At 36.7% G+C, this 19,091-nt stretch overlaps 1 protein-coding gene across 5 annotated transcripts in view; it reads left to right on the plus strand.

The window, feature by feature from the left end:
* SYT1 (synaptotagmin 1) overlaps positions 1–19,091 on the plus strand; it is a 328,199-nt gene that overhangs the window by 258,705 nt on the left and 50,403 nt on the right. For all 5 annotated transcript variants that reach the window (XM_021528116.4, XM_021528115.4, XM_021528114.4 and 2 more), the window contains one exon: positions 2,246–2,413. In XM_021528116.4, the coding sequence (XP_021383791.1) occupies positions 2,246–2,413 (168 nt within the window). The remainder of the gene's footprint in view (positions 1–2,245; positions 2,414–19,091) is intronic.

A 19,091-nucleotide genomic window follows, 5' to 3' on the forward strand; every position in this document is an offset into this window, starting at 1 on the left:
TCAGCCACTTCTGGGCTATAATGTCCACTTGTTATAAGTCACATCTGCAATATTTAAATTTTATGCTCCAGAAAATAGTTTGTTTTCCATGCCAGACCTGACAGAGTGCTTAGGTGCATCTCAATATGGTACTGATCATCCCCTGTGATCTGTGGTCTGTACTTGAGATAAAACCAGCAGAGCATGTCAGGTACTGTCATTGTTCTGAGGACTCCAGTGACCATTTAACTGGAGCTGCAACTATAATAACAACTTCCGTGGGAACTGTTGACAGTGTCTCATTTACTTGTGTAGAGCTTTGCTCCTGTGACCCACTTCAGGCGGTGCACAGCTTCTGTTGGCATCCTTCCCATCTCTCTGGCAGTGCTGCCCACCAGGCAGCCCAGGCCCGTTCTGTTGCCTTCTCGCAGGGCACAGCTGCTTGCCTTCCTCCCAAAGTGCAACTAATGCAAATGAGTTGACTTGTGTTTCTGCTGTATTGCATCTTGAGCCCTGAACCTTAGTCCCTCCCTTTTTCATTTCTTTTGCCCAGACATCCATGGTGCTGTGCCAGGGTGCAAGTGTTTGTCAGATGGCAGCTGTCTAAATTGTATACCCACACTGCATTGACAAAAGGAACCGAAAAATCCCAGCTGCACTACACCAGCCTGGTAGAAAGAGGTGTTCCTCCTCAGATCCAAAGTGGGAACAGGGTTCATGTCTAGAGGAATGACATGTCTGTGCCAGAAAAAAACTCCTGTATGCATGTCCTTTTACCAAGTTCTTACTTGCTTTAAATCAAGAGACCGATTATATCTGAGCAGGGAGCAGGGAGAGGGAGCAGCCCTTCATTAGAGCTGAGGCCATCCTTGATAGTCCAGAGCAAAGCTGGAGACTGAAGCTATATTAGAAGTAATAAATTAAGGAAACATTTAGAAAGGGAGGTAGCTAAAATGAGCTTTACTGAGGACAAGTACAGAAAAGTAAATAATGATGAATGTATTCTTTGAATTCCAAGTGACCAAGAATCATTAAGTGGTATTGTAAACTAACAGAGAAATAAACTTTAGAACATTTTTCTTCTCCTGTTTTCCAAGCTGTGTAAAAATAAAACTAACATTTTTCCTTTCACATACCTTTTCCCTTTTTAGAAGCTACAAATAATTAAGAGAATGAAAAATAGATTTCACTGTAGTATTTACTAAGGTACACAACCATGTACTACTGAAAGTATTCAACTTGATAATAGAAGCTAGATCTGGCTCTCAACTTGATAAACTTATTTTAAATGTTATATAAAATGTTACGTAAAGAGAAAATTACTACTTATTAGTAAGTATTTTAGTAAGCAAGTGGAATCTGAACAGTAACAAGAGACAACAGTCCTAGGGTTTAAGCAGACAAGAACATAGAGGTTAACAAGGCCAACGGTAATGTCATGCTTTCATTTTCTAATTAATAAAGAAGTATTTACTGAATCCCATTGAAACCATTTATACTCACAGGATATATTCAGAATGACTGAGTGTTCATACAAATCCAAACAATTCCTAAATCAGACCTTTTCAGACAGCCACTCTGGTGCAGCTTACCTGAACTGCATGTCTCCGTCCTAATATTAAAAATGTGACTCGTAAACATCCAAACCACAGCATCTATCTGAACCACGTGAGAACAACTGGAGAATTAGTCAGAACTTGGCCTTCTGCCACCACAATTTCTAGTTACACACTGTGACTTAAAAAGCACCTTAGTGTCTATAACATGTGAGAGGTGTAGTATTGAAAAATATGCCTTGGTAAGTAATAGGTATTGGTACTGTAAGAGACATATCCAGTGTCTAATTACTTTGTTTCATATATAGTAAGCCAGCTCTGGTTTTTTCATGAGTCTTGGAGCTAGTCATCTCTGAGTGATGACAGGTGATTTATTGAAGAGAAAACACCATTGTGTGAAAAGTTCATGTGTCTTCAGTGCAAGTAATTTGGCTTCTTGTTTCGGTTTCATCACCCACAAAATGATTTGAAGTAGAATGAGAAAAACCTGGGAGTGATGAGTGAGCTGCCACATTGTTCTATTGAGTGCCGGAGCCTTGTCTCAAGAAATACTGCATCTGGTGACTCTGAAACAAATGCACCTCATAATTTTCTCTGCAGTTCAATTTACCTGAGATGACAGCTGATAAACCAAAGAAATAGATTTGCATTGTAGTGGACCAATCTTTATTGTCTCAGATGCAGAGTTTGTCATTTCCTTGTCTTTGCAGGTGCCATACTCTGAGCTGGGTGGAAAAACTTTAGTGATGGCAGTTTATGACTTTGATCGTTTCTCCAAACATGATATCATTGGAGAATATAAAGTTGCAATGAACACAGTGGACTTCGGTCATGTCACCGAGGAATGGAGGGACTTGCAAAGTGCAGAGAAAGAAGAGGTAAGAAAAATCAAGCTTTTTTTCCTCCCAGAACATTTTTAACCTCACCTAGAAAAACAGACAAACTAGCAATATTTGTTTTTGCCGAGACAGCTCCCATCTGTTACCAGCATTTCTTAGATTTACTTTGCCTGATAAATTTTTGATAAACATCTTTTCCAATACTCACTGAATGCGACATTCACCTCTGTTAATTCAATCAATCTTTTTGATACTTTATGCAACATATTAAAAATGTTTTCATGAATTTGACATGTTCTTGAATTGGTGCATTTTGGGGATATAGAATTTGCATTTGATTATAAGTGGTGCGTTTCGGTTTCTTGATGGCTCTCAGGGGTTTGCATCACAGGACATTTTATTGTGCATGATGATAATGGTAGGGTTTCACTGAAATACCTTACAGTTTTATTGAACTGCTATCCAATAATATCCTTTGATTAGAATTATGAATTTTACAAAAACCTTGGAATGGCACCTTACTCAAATATTTATCACCTTTTTTATTTTCCTCTCATTGTCAACATCACTTGGATCAATTATTTATTAGGTATAGTGTTACATATACACAAGACACTTGGTGGAAATATTTCATCATCAGATTGTGCATCCTGTGAGCTTGTTCATACTGATACATCCAACTTTTTGCTTATTGTAAGACTATTTTGTCCTCATTTTTACATTATTTCTTCTTTTATTTGACAGACAGTACTTGCCCACTCAGAGTGCATAGCATGCTTTAATTTTCTAGTGAGAGAAGAAGTAATCATGAGTCTGAGTTTCTCATCATGTAATTCAGCTAATAAAGTGCTTTGGATTCAAATCTTAGTTTCTATAATTAAAGGGACAATCTCTGAATGAAATCTTTCCTTCTCACAAGTGATGTAAACCTGAGTATTGATTTAGATTAAAAGTGGTGAAAACAGCATCAAATGCAGAGCCATGAAGCCTTCTCAGTTTTCAGAAATTGTAGATTTCAGTCTTCCTTTTTGAGTGTTTGTTTTAAAGACTGTATTGGCTTTTTTCAACTGCTTATTGATTTGAAAGCCACTGCTTCATTGAGACTGTTCTGCATGTCATTGTTTCATAGTGGTAATATTTGCAGGGACATCAGTGCCCTGCCATATGGGGCATTTTTCTTGTGCTCTTGGAGTTAAATATGAAAATGAAAAAAAGAGATAAAGGAAGTTTTTAGTTCTAGGGCCCTGTTCTTGAAGTGTCCAGCATACTAGAAAGCTGGAAATGTAAAATTGGAGCGTAATCCTTCCAAATTTTATTAAGTAACAAATTTCATTTGTATTACTTACTTTTATTACACTACTTTGTGTGATTTCAAAATGTTTCATGCTTTTCTGTTTCAAAGCACATGAAATAAGCCAAACTATGAAAAAAGGAATTGTCACTTTGCCTTTGTAGTATAACTTTAGGCTTTTAGAATATAAACAAAGATATCCCTATACGCAGCTTACAGATAACATGCTACAGATTAGTGTGGGGTTTCATCTGCCTTATTACATAGAAAGTTGCTTCTTAAGTATTCTAGCTAACATCCACAGTAAGATCTGATGCAGTCACTTGGTTGCTTTCATAAAATTCATACCTTGCTAATACAATATGATTAAAACCTAGCTTGAAACAGATATTGAGTGTGTGAACTACTTCCAGAAATGCATTCTGAGTTGGAAAATACTATTTATTAAAACAGAAGGAGATAATTAAAATAAATAATTCTCGAAGTATTTGGATATTAGAAAAGTATTGCAAGAGCTTTGAATTGTTTGCTGTAGAGATGAAATCTAGATTGCCCTCACCTTTCTTCAAATTTCAGGAACTGTTTATGCAGAAAAAACACTGTTATTTTTATACTTTTTTGATGGAACCTTTTTGAAGTTGCCACCAAAGCATAGCTATTTTATTTATAAGGACCTAGGCAATATGATGATTTGAAAACTATGCTTACACCAACTCCTTAAATATTTTTTCATACTATAGGAAGTCTTGTGTGTTTTATTTTTGCATCTTGGTGCTCAAGCATGCAAGGTATCCAGTCAATATGGAAAAATATCACAACTTGAGGTATATGGAGACATTGTAAACTTAATTTTCTATATATTATGTGTAGCTGGTTCGTGACAGCTCATAAGCTCACTGTACAAATAAAAAGTGATCCTAGAAAAACTACTTACTTATTAGACAAGTGTATTTAATCCAAACTTAATTCTGCTCTATTATGGAACCTCTACTTCTGTCATATATATGTTGAGCCAGATTCAAATAATTGCTTAGCCCAATTTGGAAGAGAAATCTCTACCAAGAAGCAGGAGAGGTGCATCTGTCAGAAGTTTGAGAGTTGTGTTTCACATGAAATGCATATTCCATATTTGATTCAAGTACCTTACCATCTTTGATATTCCAGTCCCTGCTCCACAGAAAACATTCCAAGCAAATTCTAGTGTATTTGAAGTGGTAATAAGTAGGGATGGGAGAGATCATATCTGCATAAAGGGGTTGTCATCTGACCCAGCAGATGTTGAAGAATTCACAGCAGATACAGCTGCAACCAAGAAGTACCCTGGTTTCAGAATTAGCAAAGACAACACTGTGTATATGAAGGCTAACATGATTTACCCCTATCAGATGTGTAGCAGTAGACACATGTTTGTCTCTTGGTAGTGATCATGAACATGATATGGTGGTCTGGCTTACTAAAACAACAAATTAAAACCTGAGCAACTGGATTTAATCCAAAAATTTATAACAAATGTAATTCTATTGCTAACAAAATATGTTTTGCTATTACACATATTTTAATTGTGTAATTAATTTGTCCTTGAAAAGCACATCTGCATGAGATTTGCAATATTTGAAGAATGACAGGCTTTATTTTATTTCTTGCCCTTACAACGCTTGGGCAAGTTTGTCAGTTCTCAGCATCCTAGTGCTAACTAAAATTCTAAATATGAAATTCAGTATAAGTTTGAAATTAAGTATAAGTTTCCATAGTGTCCTTAATGGTTTAATTATGACCTCTAGACAAGATGTATACCAAAGTGAATCAGTGGCAGTTGTCACTAATCACTTTAAAAGAACTATCTAGGTGGCATCAAAATGAATATAAAAATCTCAGTTTTAGTTTATGTCAGATTCAGTTGATGCACATCACAGAATTACAACTTAATTACCACTTCAATCATAGGGGGCAAAACAATTTTACAAGCAGTTACTCTTCTTTTTGTTCATAAAGCTCCACTGTACATTCTGTCCTTTTTTTTTTAAATAGGCTTAAAACTGAAGACAGAGGGTGAAGGTTTAATGAAGTAATGTAACCTCTATCTCTCACAGCCTAGTCACTTGAATGGCATCTCTCTGACACTGCATTCTCTTCTGGGAAAGGTCTTATTAATATATTTATGTTGGTGAAGTACTTTGAAGGTACAAGCCTTTATATGAGCATTTGTTATGACTATGAGAGGGCTTTGGGAATGTGCAATGACTGCTAAATATTGAGGAGGCTATTACTAATGAGCTGCATACCTTGAATCTTTTTTCCTGCTTTTAGAACTGATGTCCCTGTGTCTAGTAGTCCTTCAGTCTTATTTGACTGAGTGTGGGAGGGAGGAGTGGTAGATACTGAAAGGTTATTCACTTTTACCAAGTCTGACATATAATGGTTTGGGCACAGAGTGTTAAAAAGCAGATCACAATAGTTTGCTCCTCTCTGTCATCTACCAGATGTCATTGCTATTAACTTTATCTGAGTACACACTGCATCCAATATCTGTTATCACTCCAGTACAGAAGGCCAGACAGACCTCTTCTTTGCTCACAGCAGTGTGAATCATACTGAGAGTCATCTTCTGAATACTTCAGCTGATTTCCCTCCAGACATTTTGTTATATTGGCACTTAAATTGAAAACTGTTTGTAGCAAACATGCCAAGAAATTTTAGGGAATATACAGAAGAGCAGAAACAATTCTTTCCCTTGAAAGCAGTGGAGAAACAGTGTTGTTTCAGAAGGGGAAGGATCTTTGTTGACCTAACAGTATCCACCACCAAGAGTTCTGCAGGTATTTCACAACTGCCATCACATGAGACTCTGCATTATCTGATCAGGCATCCACCATGGTTAGGTTACATGATGGATCGTGCTCATACCACAAGGGGTGATGATGGGTATATGTTATACAAGGCTTCTGAGTGGGAGGTCTGCTGGAAAGCACCACACTCCTACATGATGCACAACCCCCAGCAGGAGAGATGCACGGTGCTGCCTTGGAAATGGGTGAGAAGGAAGCGTTCTGCAGATGGAGAGTGAAAGAGCATTTCTGTGAACATTGACCATGCTGTTCATGAGGATTGTTCTTTCTTGCCTTATCCAAAAGTAAAAGGTGAAGGAAGGAGGTGGAAAACTGGGCCTGAAACACATGTATTTAATACCTTGGTGTACTTCATAGAAGTTAGAGACCGTCACAAAGTTAGTGAGCCACCCAGCTCATTGACTCTCTGGAACTGAAACTTGCCGAGATCTAAGAGGGAAGGACATTTTTTTAAAAATCACTGTCAAATTACAGCAGCAAATCACTGTTATTTTCTGTTATAGTTACATGAGCAGTGGACAGATAATCTAATAGGCCTTTCCCATCACTAGTAATAACACTTAGTTCTTTTACAGCTTTTCAGATAGCACAGTGCTTTGTGAAAGAAAGTATCATTATCCCTATGGAGATGCTGTCAGAGTGTCAGACAGATTTTAAAATGTGAGATTTCCTTTATTTAGTTGCATGTTATATTGGAACACCATGTTTTCTTCATGGTGTTTACATCTTCTCAAGTTCACTTCTTCTTACTCCCAATTAAAACATTAAAATGTTAAATCTAAGGAGGTTTTAATTTTCAGGTTTTGTGAAGAGTTTATGCAGTAAACAAATTGTTGAATGCCTGTTCAGTGCTGTAAGTGCAGTATCTGTCCCGCCAAGGAACTGAATTTCCTGCTGAGACAGGGAACAAAACAGAGGTTCAGAAGTTTGAGAATAAGTAAGCCTGCTTTAAAATTCTTCAGCACTTAATCAGTTGTTTTTCATCTTGAAATTGAAGATGCTAAAATGATTTTAAAGGTAAAACAATATGATTCAAGTAGAGCTATAAGGGTACTGATTTCAGTTCATTAGAATTATGCATTTTTTTTCCTCACCTTTTATACTCAAAGTGCTGACAATCCTACTATATACCTTTGTTGAGTATTCTCTTTCCTAACTCCCTCTCTGGAAGAGATGCCTTAGGAGGTCCCTTTCTTATGTTATAATAAAAATAATGTAATTGGCTTACTTGAACTCAATAGGAAGCTTGTCTCAATTCATCTCAAACTGTCTGGCTTTACAGATATTAAATTCAAATACAGAAGGCAGTATAAAAGAAGAAGAAGCTTGGTGATAGTGTTAAATTCAGGTTCTTCTAGGGCCTTTCTGTTCCTGGACAGTATTCATTCTGAGATCAGAAAAACATGTATTGCTTATTTGCCAAAAAAATTCTTATTACAATTTTCCTTCCATGTGCAGAAGGGCACCTTGAGGTCAAACTGTGCTGAAATAGTAGATTCTACATTTGGTGCTAAGCATCTAATGACCCGTAATACACAAAATAATAGTAATACTTGTTTCAGACAAAGTATATTGCTAAGAACCTTGTAGAAAATTACAAGGCCAAAGGAAGGAATAGTGGGAAATTCCCAGCCTCCACATATTAATATTACTGCGTGGGATTTTATTGTTCAAGCAGAAGGTATTTTAAAGTTCAATGACACAGCCACATTCAATGGCAAGCAGTATTCTTAATAGAGTTTTTATAGTTTTGAGAAAGCTACTGAAAGGGATCAAACCCATCTGAAGCTAGAGTATGAAGAGATATTTTGGATGGAAACTGCAGAAGGAATTCCAGGAAATAAAGACTTTATTATGGAGTACTCCCAAGTATAAAGTTCTGTAGAGAGAAAATGGAGAGATTGCAAATGGATCTGTAGGACCAGCTGGTGAGTGAAAGGGTCGCAGAACATGCTATATCTAGAATTGTTCAGCATTGTTCTCCAACTGGACTTTTATATGTTTACTTATTTTTCTGACTACCAACATCAGTGAATGCATAATCCAGAGGCAGAAATGCCCTCACTGGGATTCTGGGCAGAAGCTTCGTGGTAGTCCAGGCTAATACATTATTACCCTTTCTCCTCTACATTTCCAAACCAACAGTGACAAAAATCATTATCTGATTGCTGTTATAAACTGAGATCAGGAGGTAAGAGAAGCTGTAAAACAGCTGTATCAAAATATAGTGTCAGTAGAAGTACCTTCAGAACAGAGAGCAGCATTTTTACAGTCATGAAGGAAGAGCAGGTCTCACAAAGATGATAACATTATTTTCACTGGAAGGTTGAGGAAGAGTTGTATGCTACTCCAATCTCTTTGTTTTGTTGTGCCCACTCCATGTAGAGCTATTTTATTTTCCAGAAACATCAGAGAAAGATGTATTTTTGAAATGAAGAGAGGTTTAGGAATAGTGGTCCAAAAAGAAAGAGATAAGCCATTTTCTTTATTTTTTTCCTCTATCACCTTTTAAACACTGATTTAAATCATGTCAGAGATTACCATAGTAACCATTTAACCTATTTTCAGAGCCTTTTATGTTTTGTTTTAGTTCAACAATGAGCTTAAACTGGTATTTGAAGCACTTTGCATTGTACCTGTGGCAGGAATTAGAACAAAATGCTTTAATCACAGTTAGAATCCGGAACATAAGGCTGTATGGTCAGTTCAGAGGTATTAGACTTTTATTTAATTTATGCTAATGTTTCAAGAGGTAGAGTACATGAATTTAGGAAGTATACCAGCTCTTATTTCTAGGCTAAATGCATGTCAGACAGAGATAACTCAGTCCTACAATTATGCTGAAAGTGGTCTTACTCACTCAGATTTGCACATTAATTATCACAACAAACATTATTTTCTGTGATTTTTTTAGAGAAGACAAATCTTCTATGACGTGGGTCATTTATATTAGATAGCATTAAAATTTTCTTTCTGAAAAAATTCATTTCAAAAACCTTTGTTTTCCTTAGAAATAGTGGTAATTCCTATAAATTCATTTAGACATTTCTCTAAATTAGGTGGTATTATTTGCCCTAAATCTGGAGGACTCCTAAGTCTTCAGGAGCATTTCAAAGAATCTCTTGTAGTTGAACTCAGTCTAGGAAACAGGCAGCATCCTGGAGCTAATAGTGTTCTCCCAGTTCCAAGTTGGGAGGAAGGTGGCACAAGGAAACCCCCTTACAAGCTTGAAAGTTAGACCTTGCTTGGTTTTGGAACAAGGAACAAGCTAAAAACTGTCTGATTCTCAGCCCTCAGCAATATTTGTTATAGGCAGCTTTGCACCTCCACTGGAAAATTTTTAGAGGGCCTTTAAGACCAAAGTGTTCCTGATTTTAAGAAGTATGTTTCTGATTTTAAGAAGTAGATGAAGAAAATAACACATCCTTTTTATAGCTTCGGCAATACTCTGTCTCTCTTTAAAATGTGTACTTTATTTGTTACTTGGATGTTACTGGATTCTTCTCCGTTGCTGATTCTTGTTATACCCTTCTTAAGTAGATTCAAGGAATTTAATACATGATGCTTGCTCTTCTCTACAGTACTTATTCACTGTAATCAAGTCATGTCCAATCTTCTTTTCAGAAAGCTGCAGAAATTAATCTTTTATGTTTTTCAAAATCAGGTTTTCATTTTTCCAGTAAGAGTTATGGCTTTTTACCTTCTTTGTAATTTTCAGCATCTGAAAAAATGTGTATATACAAGAGCTGTGTGCAGTATACTTTATTTCTTTGGCAGGCAGACCAAGTCAGCAGCCTCTTCTAATCATGTCTACTGTTGACTGTTTTGCACAGCATTACACTAGCAGTTCATGGTCTGTAGCTTATGACCCTGAATCCTCAGTAGGAGGTATTGCTTTGTAAGATACCTTGTCTGATTCAGAAGATACTTAGAAAAAGTCTGGAGTTCTTTGTCTTAGATTGTAGAAAATTTGCTTTAGGCTGTATGAAAATGTCCTGTTTGTAACTGGTTACAGGTAATTGATTAAGCACTTTCTTTCTGACCAACCTGTTGCATTGATATTTACTGTTATGACAGTTTTTATATCACCTGCATCCTTTGTCAACAGAATATCTTCCCCACGTATAAAAACAGCAGTAGACCTTGAATAGAAAAAAATAAAAAATGTGCCTGCTTCCTTCATCAAGCAAATTTCCACTCTTACCAAAGAGGGAATCTGTTTTTAGTTGAAAAGACCTTTTTTTTCCATAAAACAATGTGACGACACATTCATAATACTTTATATCCTTTAAATCAACATTATTACAATTTTTATTAATTCTTCTTTTGTTTCATCTGTGTTTGATAAAATACAAATGACTGATAGATACCACCTTTATCCTATTTGTCCTTTTTTGAGTAAGACAAGTAAAATGTTAGCACTGTTTCAGCCTTATTTCCCTTGTGGTCCAAGATTTATTAAAAAGGAACATCATCAAGCCAGAGATCTTATGATAAGTGCAGTCTTCTGTCCTAGATTTTTAGCTAACTGCAATGAACTCTTTCTTTTTACTGAAGAGATTAATACAATTGAGTGTGTGGTTCTGATTGCTACAATGACCTTTGATGAGCTGCCTTGTCTTCCTAAAGAAAGTGTTAAGAGACCTTTTCAAAGTGAAATAGTGAAGAGAAGTAGAGTAACAAAAAAGGAGTTTGCCACTATGTATTTATCTAACACTTTAATATCTTTCAGTGGTTTCATAAAAATAAATGCTTGAGTGCTTAGCTTAAGAAGTGGATATAAGCCTGGTAAGGGTAAGTCAATAGATTTGAATATGTAGCACTGGTTTGAAGGACCTCATTCTTGAACTGAACACAAATATTTAATATGCTGAACTTAAGAAATATAATGCAAGGCATTATAGTAGGAGATGGTAGTAGGAGATATGTGTTAGTTTCTTCATTTCAAGTGGAACCAAAGACAAAAATACTGAAATTATCTGAGGGATCATTTTATATCTGAGAGATAAATAGATATTGCTGACTTCCCTCAAACTAGGGAGCACTAGAATGGGAGCTCTTCTGAGCTTTTCAGCTTGCCTCTTTTCCAGCTGCATATTCTTTACCCTACCTCATGTTTAAGCAGTTCCAATGCTCTGGAAAAATCTTCAGTATAAAAATCAGTAAAAGAGGACAATGTGAGAAAACTTTCTAAATGAAAAACAGTGATACAGAAAGGAACCTCTAGTCCTGCATGTGCTTGTGGCACAAAAGCAGTGAATGGAAAAAGATTACATTGGCTTGGGTGAAATTTTACATGAAAAAAATCTTCACCTTGATAAATTACAGGTGGAGAACTGTCTTACTATAAGTCTTCACCTACCAGCTGTCAACTTAAATCAGCTGTCTGTGGTTTTCCCATTAGCAAATCCAGTTTCTTTTCATCTTGGCTCTACCAGTCCTTGGTGTACAGCCCTTTTCAAGTCATTGCTGTAGTGCAGCAGGAATCCTTGTTTTTCTGTGTGCCTAAGTTGTCTCTATATGAAAATAAAGGCACAAAGTGGTTCTGGTGTAAAACTGTTGCATGCTGCCCTGGAAGTTGTAGAGCAAGATGAGACAATTTCTTTAAGTGTAAAGGAATGCAATTTCTTAACAAAGATGGGTCCTCAGATTCTTGCCCTGTTCAGGGAAACCCTTGAGCATGTGAGGGATCATCATATGTTCTGTTTGGCCTGCCTCTAGCTGGCAAGGAAGCTTCTAGTTTTAAAACAATGCCAGTATGTATTGCCTCTTTCCTAACTGCCAGCTTAGAAGGTTTTGGAGAAGGATGCTCTGTTGTGTGGGGTTTGTGATGAGGGTCATAGAAGAGAGCTGGAGGTAGTGCTAGGGGATACTGTGGAGGAACATGAAAGCTGAACTGGTGCTGCAGCAAGCAAGAAAGGAGAGAAATGTCTTAGTAATAGGTCTTATTGTCTTAGTAGTTTGAAGTTTCAGGAAAGGGAAGAAGATGGCTGCCTGTGAAGGTAATCCATGAATTCCACTGAATTTCTCTTTATGGTTTTTTCAGAGCAAATATAAACATAATATTATATGGTTTCAGTAATGGAAGCACTGATTTTACTGATAGTCTTTCCCTGGTGCTGATGAATTTCAGCAGTAGTTACCAGCAGCCATAGATGATTAGTTATTCCATCATACCAATCATTCCCACTTTTACTGGTTCAAATCAGCTTGTTTCTGTCTTGGAGTAATCAATAATGTATGGTTGTTGTAGCAAGTACTCTGTTCATGTCAAGTTTTTTGTACAGTACCACATGCAGTCATACCTCTTACAAGGAAGAAATTGCTAATTATTTTGATTCTTAATTGCAGTTCTTTACTGTCTACTGATTCTATATATTTTTGCATGTATGCTGTAATTCCAGTTCATAATCTAAAGGTTTCAATCACCTTTAGAAACTAAAGACACACTTGGTAGTAGACACTGCACTAACTGAGCATTAAAATGCTCTTACTACAGAAAATTTCAAATCAAGCAAGGGAATTGTAGTGTGGCTTTCTATTACCCTATCACAGAAGGACAATGACTTTCTGTAGAGTGACTGCAGTGCATATATAATATTTTAATAATTAGATAAAAGCTTTGTGATTTGACTTCTCACAATGTCTGATAAGCCAAGAAAAAAATCTTTCAAATGTATTACATTTCCTTTCAATGTTGTACTTAAACTACTCAGTAGAAGGCTTGCCTTGTGATATACTGTGGTTAATAAGTTTTCCGTGCTGTCAAAAGTAATAATATTAGTGTGCCATTCAGTTAAATTAATTTTGTTTTGTGCACTGGTCTGCATAGACGTGAGTGACATTTAGAAATAGGATCAGGCAGGAGTTGAGGAGAATCAAGTGGCAAAACAGAGGGACAATCATTAAAGCAGAGCAGCCAGCTGCAAGCATTTGTGGATAGGCAAAGAGTTACGGAATACCAAGCCATGACCTTCAGCCATATATGATTCTTTTCATTAATTCCTCCCTTTCTCATTTATTTAAGAAATTCATTTTCCTATTGTTTCATTAAGAACTTGGTATGTTTGGCAGCATGGTCTCTTGTCTGGGAATCAAAGAGTGCAGTTTGGCTAATCTTTGATTTCTTCAGCCACAGCACTTCTCATTTTGCATCTCATTATGATGTTTTTAAACTGATGACTGTGAAGTGCCATTTTCCTCTTTCCATTTTCTCTGCTTTTTAGAAAGCAGTAATTGAAGTACTCTTTCTAAATAGTTAAAAAATGTAATAAGTGGACTAAAAGGAGGAAACTGAGAAAACCTAGTTTGTTAATTTTTTAATAACATTGTCTGGTTCAAATTTATTGCCCAAATTGCTTTTAAGTCCGATTTACCATTATGTTGGGGAATAGTTACGGCAGTTAAACGAAATGCAATCCACTATTTATACACACACACACACACACACACACACACACACACACATATATATATATATTGCAATAAGAGGACAGAGATGTCATGAATTTCTGTTTCAAGTAATACTGTTCAGAGGGGGCTGGGGTAAAGAAGGAAAAATAAATTGATTTTTTTCTTTCCGGATAAAGATCCTGATAGGTCTGTTCCTTTTAAGCAAAGGTAAAAAGTAATGCTGGCAAAAAAAAGGTTGTATCACAAAGAGTCAGAGTAGGACTGTGGTAGGGAAATCAGTCAAAAGCAATATGCAATTAAGTCCTTTCTTTTGGCTCTTTCTCACTTTATAGCTTAACTGTGTGCCTACAGATACCACCTCCCAATACCTTTAGTGAATTCACTTCATTTGAAAGATTAGTCCCTGTCTGCTCTCGAATTTCTCCCTTTTAAAATTTGCCTCATGGACCTTCTATTTCTGTTTTCTCTTCACCTAATATCAGTCTCTTTAGCTTCTTTAGCCTATTGTCACTGCTAGTTGCTTTTCTAAAGGGTCCAAAGTGGGCCCTATGGATCTTTGCCTTGAGAATTCTGTTTCTTCCAAGGTCTCATGCTATAACCTATTTCACTTTGCTGCTGGATTTACTTGTTAGATGTCTTGTAACTACTCTTACATTATCAGGGGCTTCCTTTTGTGGCCAAGTGTGCACATTTGAAGAGAGTGTAATCTATGAAGATTCTTCTAAAAGAAAAAAGCTAACAGGATGTTTAATCAGACATTCTGTACTTCCGTTTTGTAAGACAAAACACTGACGGATCATAGAGTAAGGAATGATGCAGTGGGGCACTTGTCTGTTCATATTTTATTCTTTGAAAATACTTTCTTTAAAGTTGCAGTAGGTACAATCATGAAGATGGTTCTGCCTTCTCTTTTAGCACTTACTTACTTCCAGCTTGGTTGCTCTTTTCATGGGCATGAAATTCTTTCACACAACAAAGGAATTACTCTGTTGTCAGATTAATGTTATAGTTAAAGCCTTTAGGTTTATATTGACTGGATATGTAGAATACATTTTGCAAGTCTGAAACAGGTACTTATGCAATAAGCCTTTTGCCTGAAAGGGTTGAGAGAGCTCTGTCTCCCCTCTCCACTCTTGGTATTTTATCCAAAAAGTACTGCACAGACTTTGGGGTACAGTGGTACTTATTGTGCATACATATTCATGTGATAGTCTCCACCATGCCATAAGGGCTGACATGTTAGCTCCAGCTTTTCTTCCCCTTCCTTATCTTTCTCTGCTATACCATCTATTTCTAGCCTGATTCTACAAACTGAAGTCTAGGAGTTTCTTGCTCACTTCCCACTTCTTTACCTAATTGCGGCAGAATCATCTTCATATTGTGGGGTTGTCTCAGCCCTGATTTGCAAATATAAGAGGAAAATATTCTTTCTTTCCTGATTATACCTATTGCAGGTTTGAAATGTTCTGCTTTGTTCTTTTACCACGTATTTATCAAAAATGCAGCATCTTTGGAACTAGTAATGTCAGACAGCAGTGGTAGCAATAACATTTCATGTTTAGTGGTTTGTTGAGCACCCATTTTTTTTCTTTATTGCCCTTGCCCAGTGTGATCCCTGTTTGCTCTATGGGTGTGGAGGAGCAATGCTTTCATTCTAGATCCCAGCTATGCAGGTTGCTAATTCTACCCACTTGTTACTGTGGCTTAATTGAAGTTGGGGCCAGTCTATGACGTCAATTTCTGCATCCATGTAGTTCTGTCACTAGTATTATTGTGACACTTTTTGAGGCTTAGTGTAATCATGCCTTACATGCCAAGAAAAGGAATTTATTGGATTTGAGATCTCCATGTGCAGACAGCATGTGTTGGCCTGAAAATTGTTTGAAGTCCATCAGCATGGGCATTGGGATTAGAGATTCTGACATTACAGTTTACCTGGGTTTCCTGAATTTGGAAGACACTTAATTTAGCTCATAACCCGCATTTATGCTGTCTCTGTCTTTGCCACTGAGTTTTAAAACATTTTGGTTGCTGTGAAAACTATACAGTGAACATTGTGAGCTTTCATTGTAAATATTGATTAGGGTAAGATGATATTATTTGGGATCTTTGCCCATAAATCACATCATATTGTGTTTCTCTCAGACTTATGCAAATATTCACAATCATAACCAGGTATCAAAGTTGGAAACCCACCTCACTGTGTTTATATTCTTCCTATACTAATTGTTTTTGTGTTTTATATCCAATTAGGGGAAAGCATATGGTGCTGTGGCTTGTTACTTTGGTATTGTTAGTTACTAAGAGAACTGCAAGCATCAACTCTCTCATAATACCTTCCACAAAAAAATGTAGAGAATGTTTATATTCATGACATAGATATGTCTGTTAAAGATTCTGCAGTACAAATGAGAGTAATCTGCACAAAAAGCATTTTTCTCTGTAGCTCATCAGGAGAGTGTCCTGTCAAGACAAACATGATTACTGCCAAGTGGGAGAAGCACAAAACAGGCAGGAGCCACTTAAGAGTCATTTCTAAGAAGTCCAGGTTCTCAACAGGACTAAAAATAGCTTTTCCTAAGTTGAAGAAGTGTTAGCAGCACTGTCTCTGTCATTTATCTTCCGCTCCATTGCATCCTCTTTAAAAGTAATGAAGTAATGAAGTTGCTTAGATAGAGAGAATCTTTTGATTGGTGTATAAGCATTATACATGAATAGGTTAATGACTATGAAAATCCCAGCTGGATGCTTCTAACACTAACTTACAGTTTCCATCAGAGATCAAAGTAATTTACTAACATAAATTATTTATACACAGGGCTGAAAGAAATTAATAATAACAATAAGGCAGCTCCATGGGATAATCACCATACCAGCAGCACTGATCTGTACCATGTAGCCCTGCAGGGGTTTGTAATTATCTCCTGCAAACCACACCTCTAGTGATTGGATTTTTTTAGCTTCATTGCAGTGGTCCCACTTCCAGTGCTTTGCCTGACAAATACCTTTTGAATTTAACAAAAAAAAAAAAAAAAAAAAAGTGTGGCAGTCATGCAAAAAGAAAAGATTACAAGAAGTATTGTAGAAATGCAGTTGATACAGATTTTCATACCAACAAAAGAAGTGCTAAACCTGATTCTGGATGCATTTAATGAGGTGCCTATGTTTTTACTTCAGGTTATTCACTGGAGTTAGCCCATCATCTGCTGCCATTTCCATGGCTTCCTGGTGATCTATGGAAAACTGGCTGTTCGTGTGATGCTGCTTTCTTTGTGTTTCCTGTAGCTGAAATTACATTAAAAGAGGCTAAAAAGGCATTAAACACCCTCTTAAAATTGCTCTTCAGTATAGACAATTACAGTATTTGCACAGAAGCATAACATGATTACAAACAGAGAAATGCTGGTGAGAAGTGATGGTCTCCGTGGCAATAGCTCTTTAGTGTAAAGTACTTCCTTCAGCTACTGCTGAAGCACTCAGATCAGAAGCAACAATCCTAGCACTATTTTATGTTGTCTAAACACAATCTCAATACAAGATTAAAAAAAAAGCTGCCAAACAAATTTTTTTTAAAAATTGAAACAAAAGCTAAAAAAACCCTTAAAACTCTTACAAATATCCACTGAAAGGAACAATTAGAAGCATGATTTAAAAGGGGACAAAAGTTCCTATGCTGCTACAACTAAAGCTCTGCCTAATGAATCTGGAGGTGAGGCAGAGCCCTTGCATATTGGTTAATACGTAGGTACAGAGATCTCTAAGATGGAGGGACTAAAATAAGCTTTCATATATGTCTTGTTTCAGTCTTTGCAGAGCCCCATGAATCCACAATCAAATTTAAGCCAACTCTACAATGTAATAGAGCAGTGACTGTGGAGAACACCAGGTGGCTGGGTGGCCTATGATCATGATAACACAAATCAATAAGCAATTGATTTCTTTTGTTCTGAGCAACCTGCAAGGGATAGATCAACTTGACTATTACCCTGTCCAATATGGACTTGGAAAACCAAATGTCAGGTGAACAGGAGCATGTTTTGCTGTCACTGTGCCATTCAAAGCTCAGCTAAAGCCAGGTGTGAGCTATGCAGATTGCATGGCTGAAATCCTTATTTTCATGATCTGAATCTGGGATTTAGGACAGTATATGCAGTAGGGAGGAATAGTAAATTCTTTCATGCCAGTGCAGTCCAGATTCCTCTTTCAGAAGAAAGACATCTAGGGTTGTTCTAGATATGAGTAATTTTTTTTTATATTTGTATAAGTCTTTTTGAACAAGGTAATAATATCATTCTAGCCTTTCTGGTTCAGAGGTCTCTTCCCCAGTGATTCACTTTGCAGCCTGAAGAGTCATACATGTTCTTACCTGAGTCTCATCTGCTTCCATGTTCCTTCTGCGGAAACTATGTCATATCCTTGCTTATTCCTGCTGCTTTTCTTGGAATCTGTCACAGTTCTACCATATCCTTTTGAGGTGAGGAGGACACCACGAGTTTTCAAGATACTGGCACAAGTGCATTCTGACAGCATTGTTTTTATACAATACATGCATTTAACATCACAAGCTATTTTGTTTGTAATGTCGGAGCATTTCTTAATTACATGTAACTCAGCTTATTCTGTGTGTTTCCTGACCACTGGTAATTGCTGAGATGATGTCTGGTAGAGAACTATCTATTACTGTCCCTGGATTTCAGTCCCAACTTGAAAGAATCAATTTAGAATCTGTCACTTTATATGTAAAGTCCTTTGCACATGAGCTGTCTATTCTGTAGGAGATATCCACTACATCCATGAGCATGTGAGTGAGTGAGTTGCTCTCAGTTGTGTCTAAGAAAACACTGGAAGCAAAGAGATACGATTGTAGAAATGTACTTTATACTCTACTATCAGAATAATTTGTGGAAGTAGACCTATGCCATAAAAACCAATGCCTTTGAAAGAGAAGCATGGCTATATGAAATTTTTTATTTGTCTGCTTGGTGTAAGCTCATCCTTCGTGTCTGAAAAACATCCTTGTTAGCCCCCCTAGAGATACCATGGGCCTGAAGGAAAGGAGGAAAGCTTGGATCATCCAACTCATCATTTATAAGCAATATTCTCCCTCTCTCATCTGCAAGTTCCTATCTCTTATTCATCCTTTTAAAACAAAGTTCCTGTAATTCTG

The sequence above is a fragment of the Lonchura striata genome, chromosome 1A (assembly GCF_050655825.1).
Source record: "Lonchura striata isolate lonStrDom1 chromosome 1A, ASM5065582v1, whole genome shotgun sequence".
NCBI lineage: Eukaryota > Metazoa > Chordata > Aves > Passeriformes > Estrildidae > Lonchura > Lonchura striata.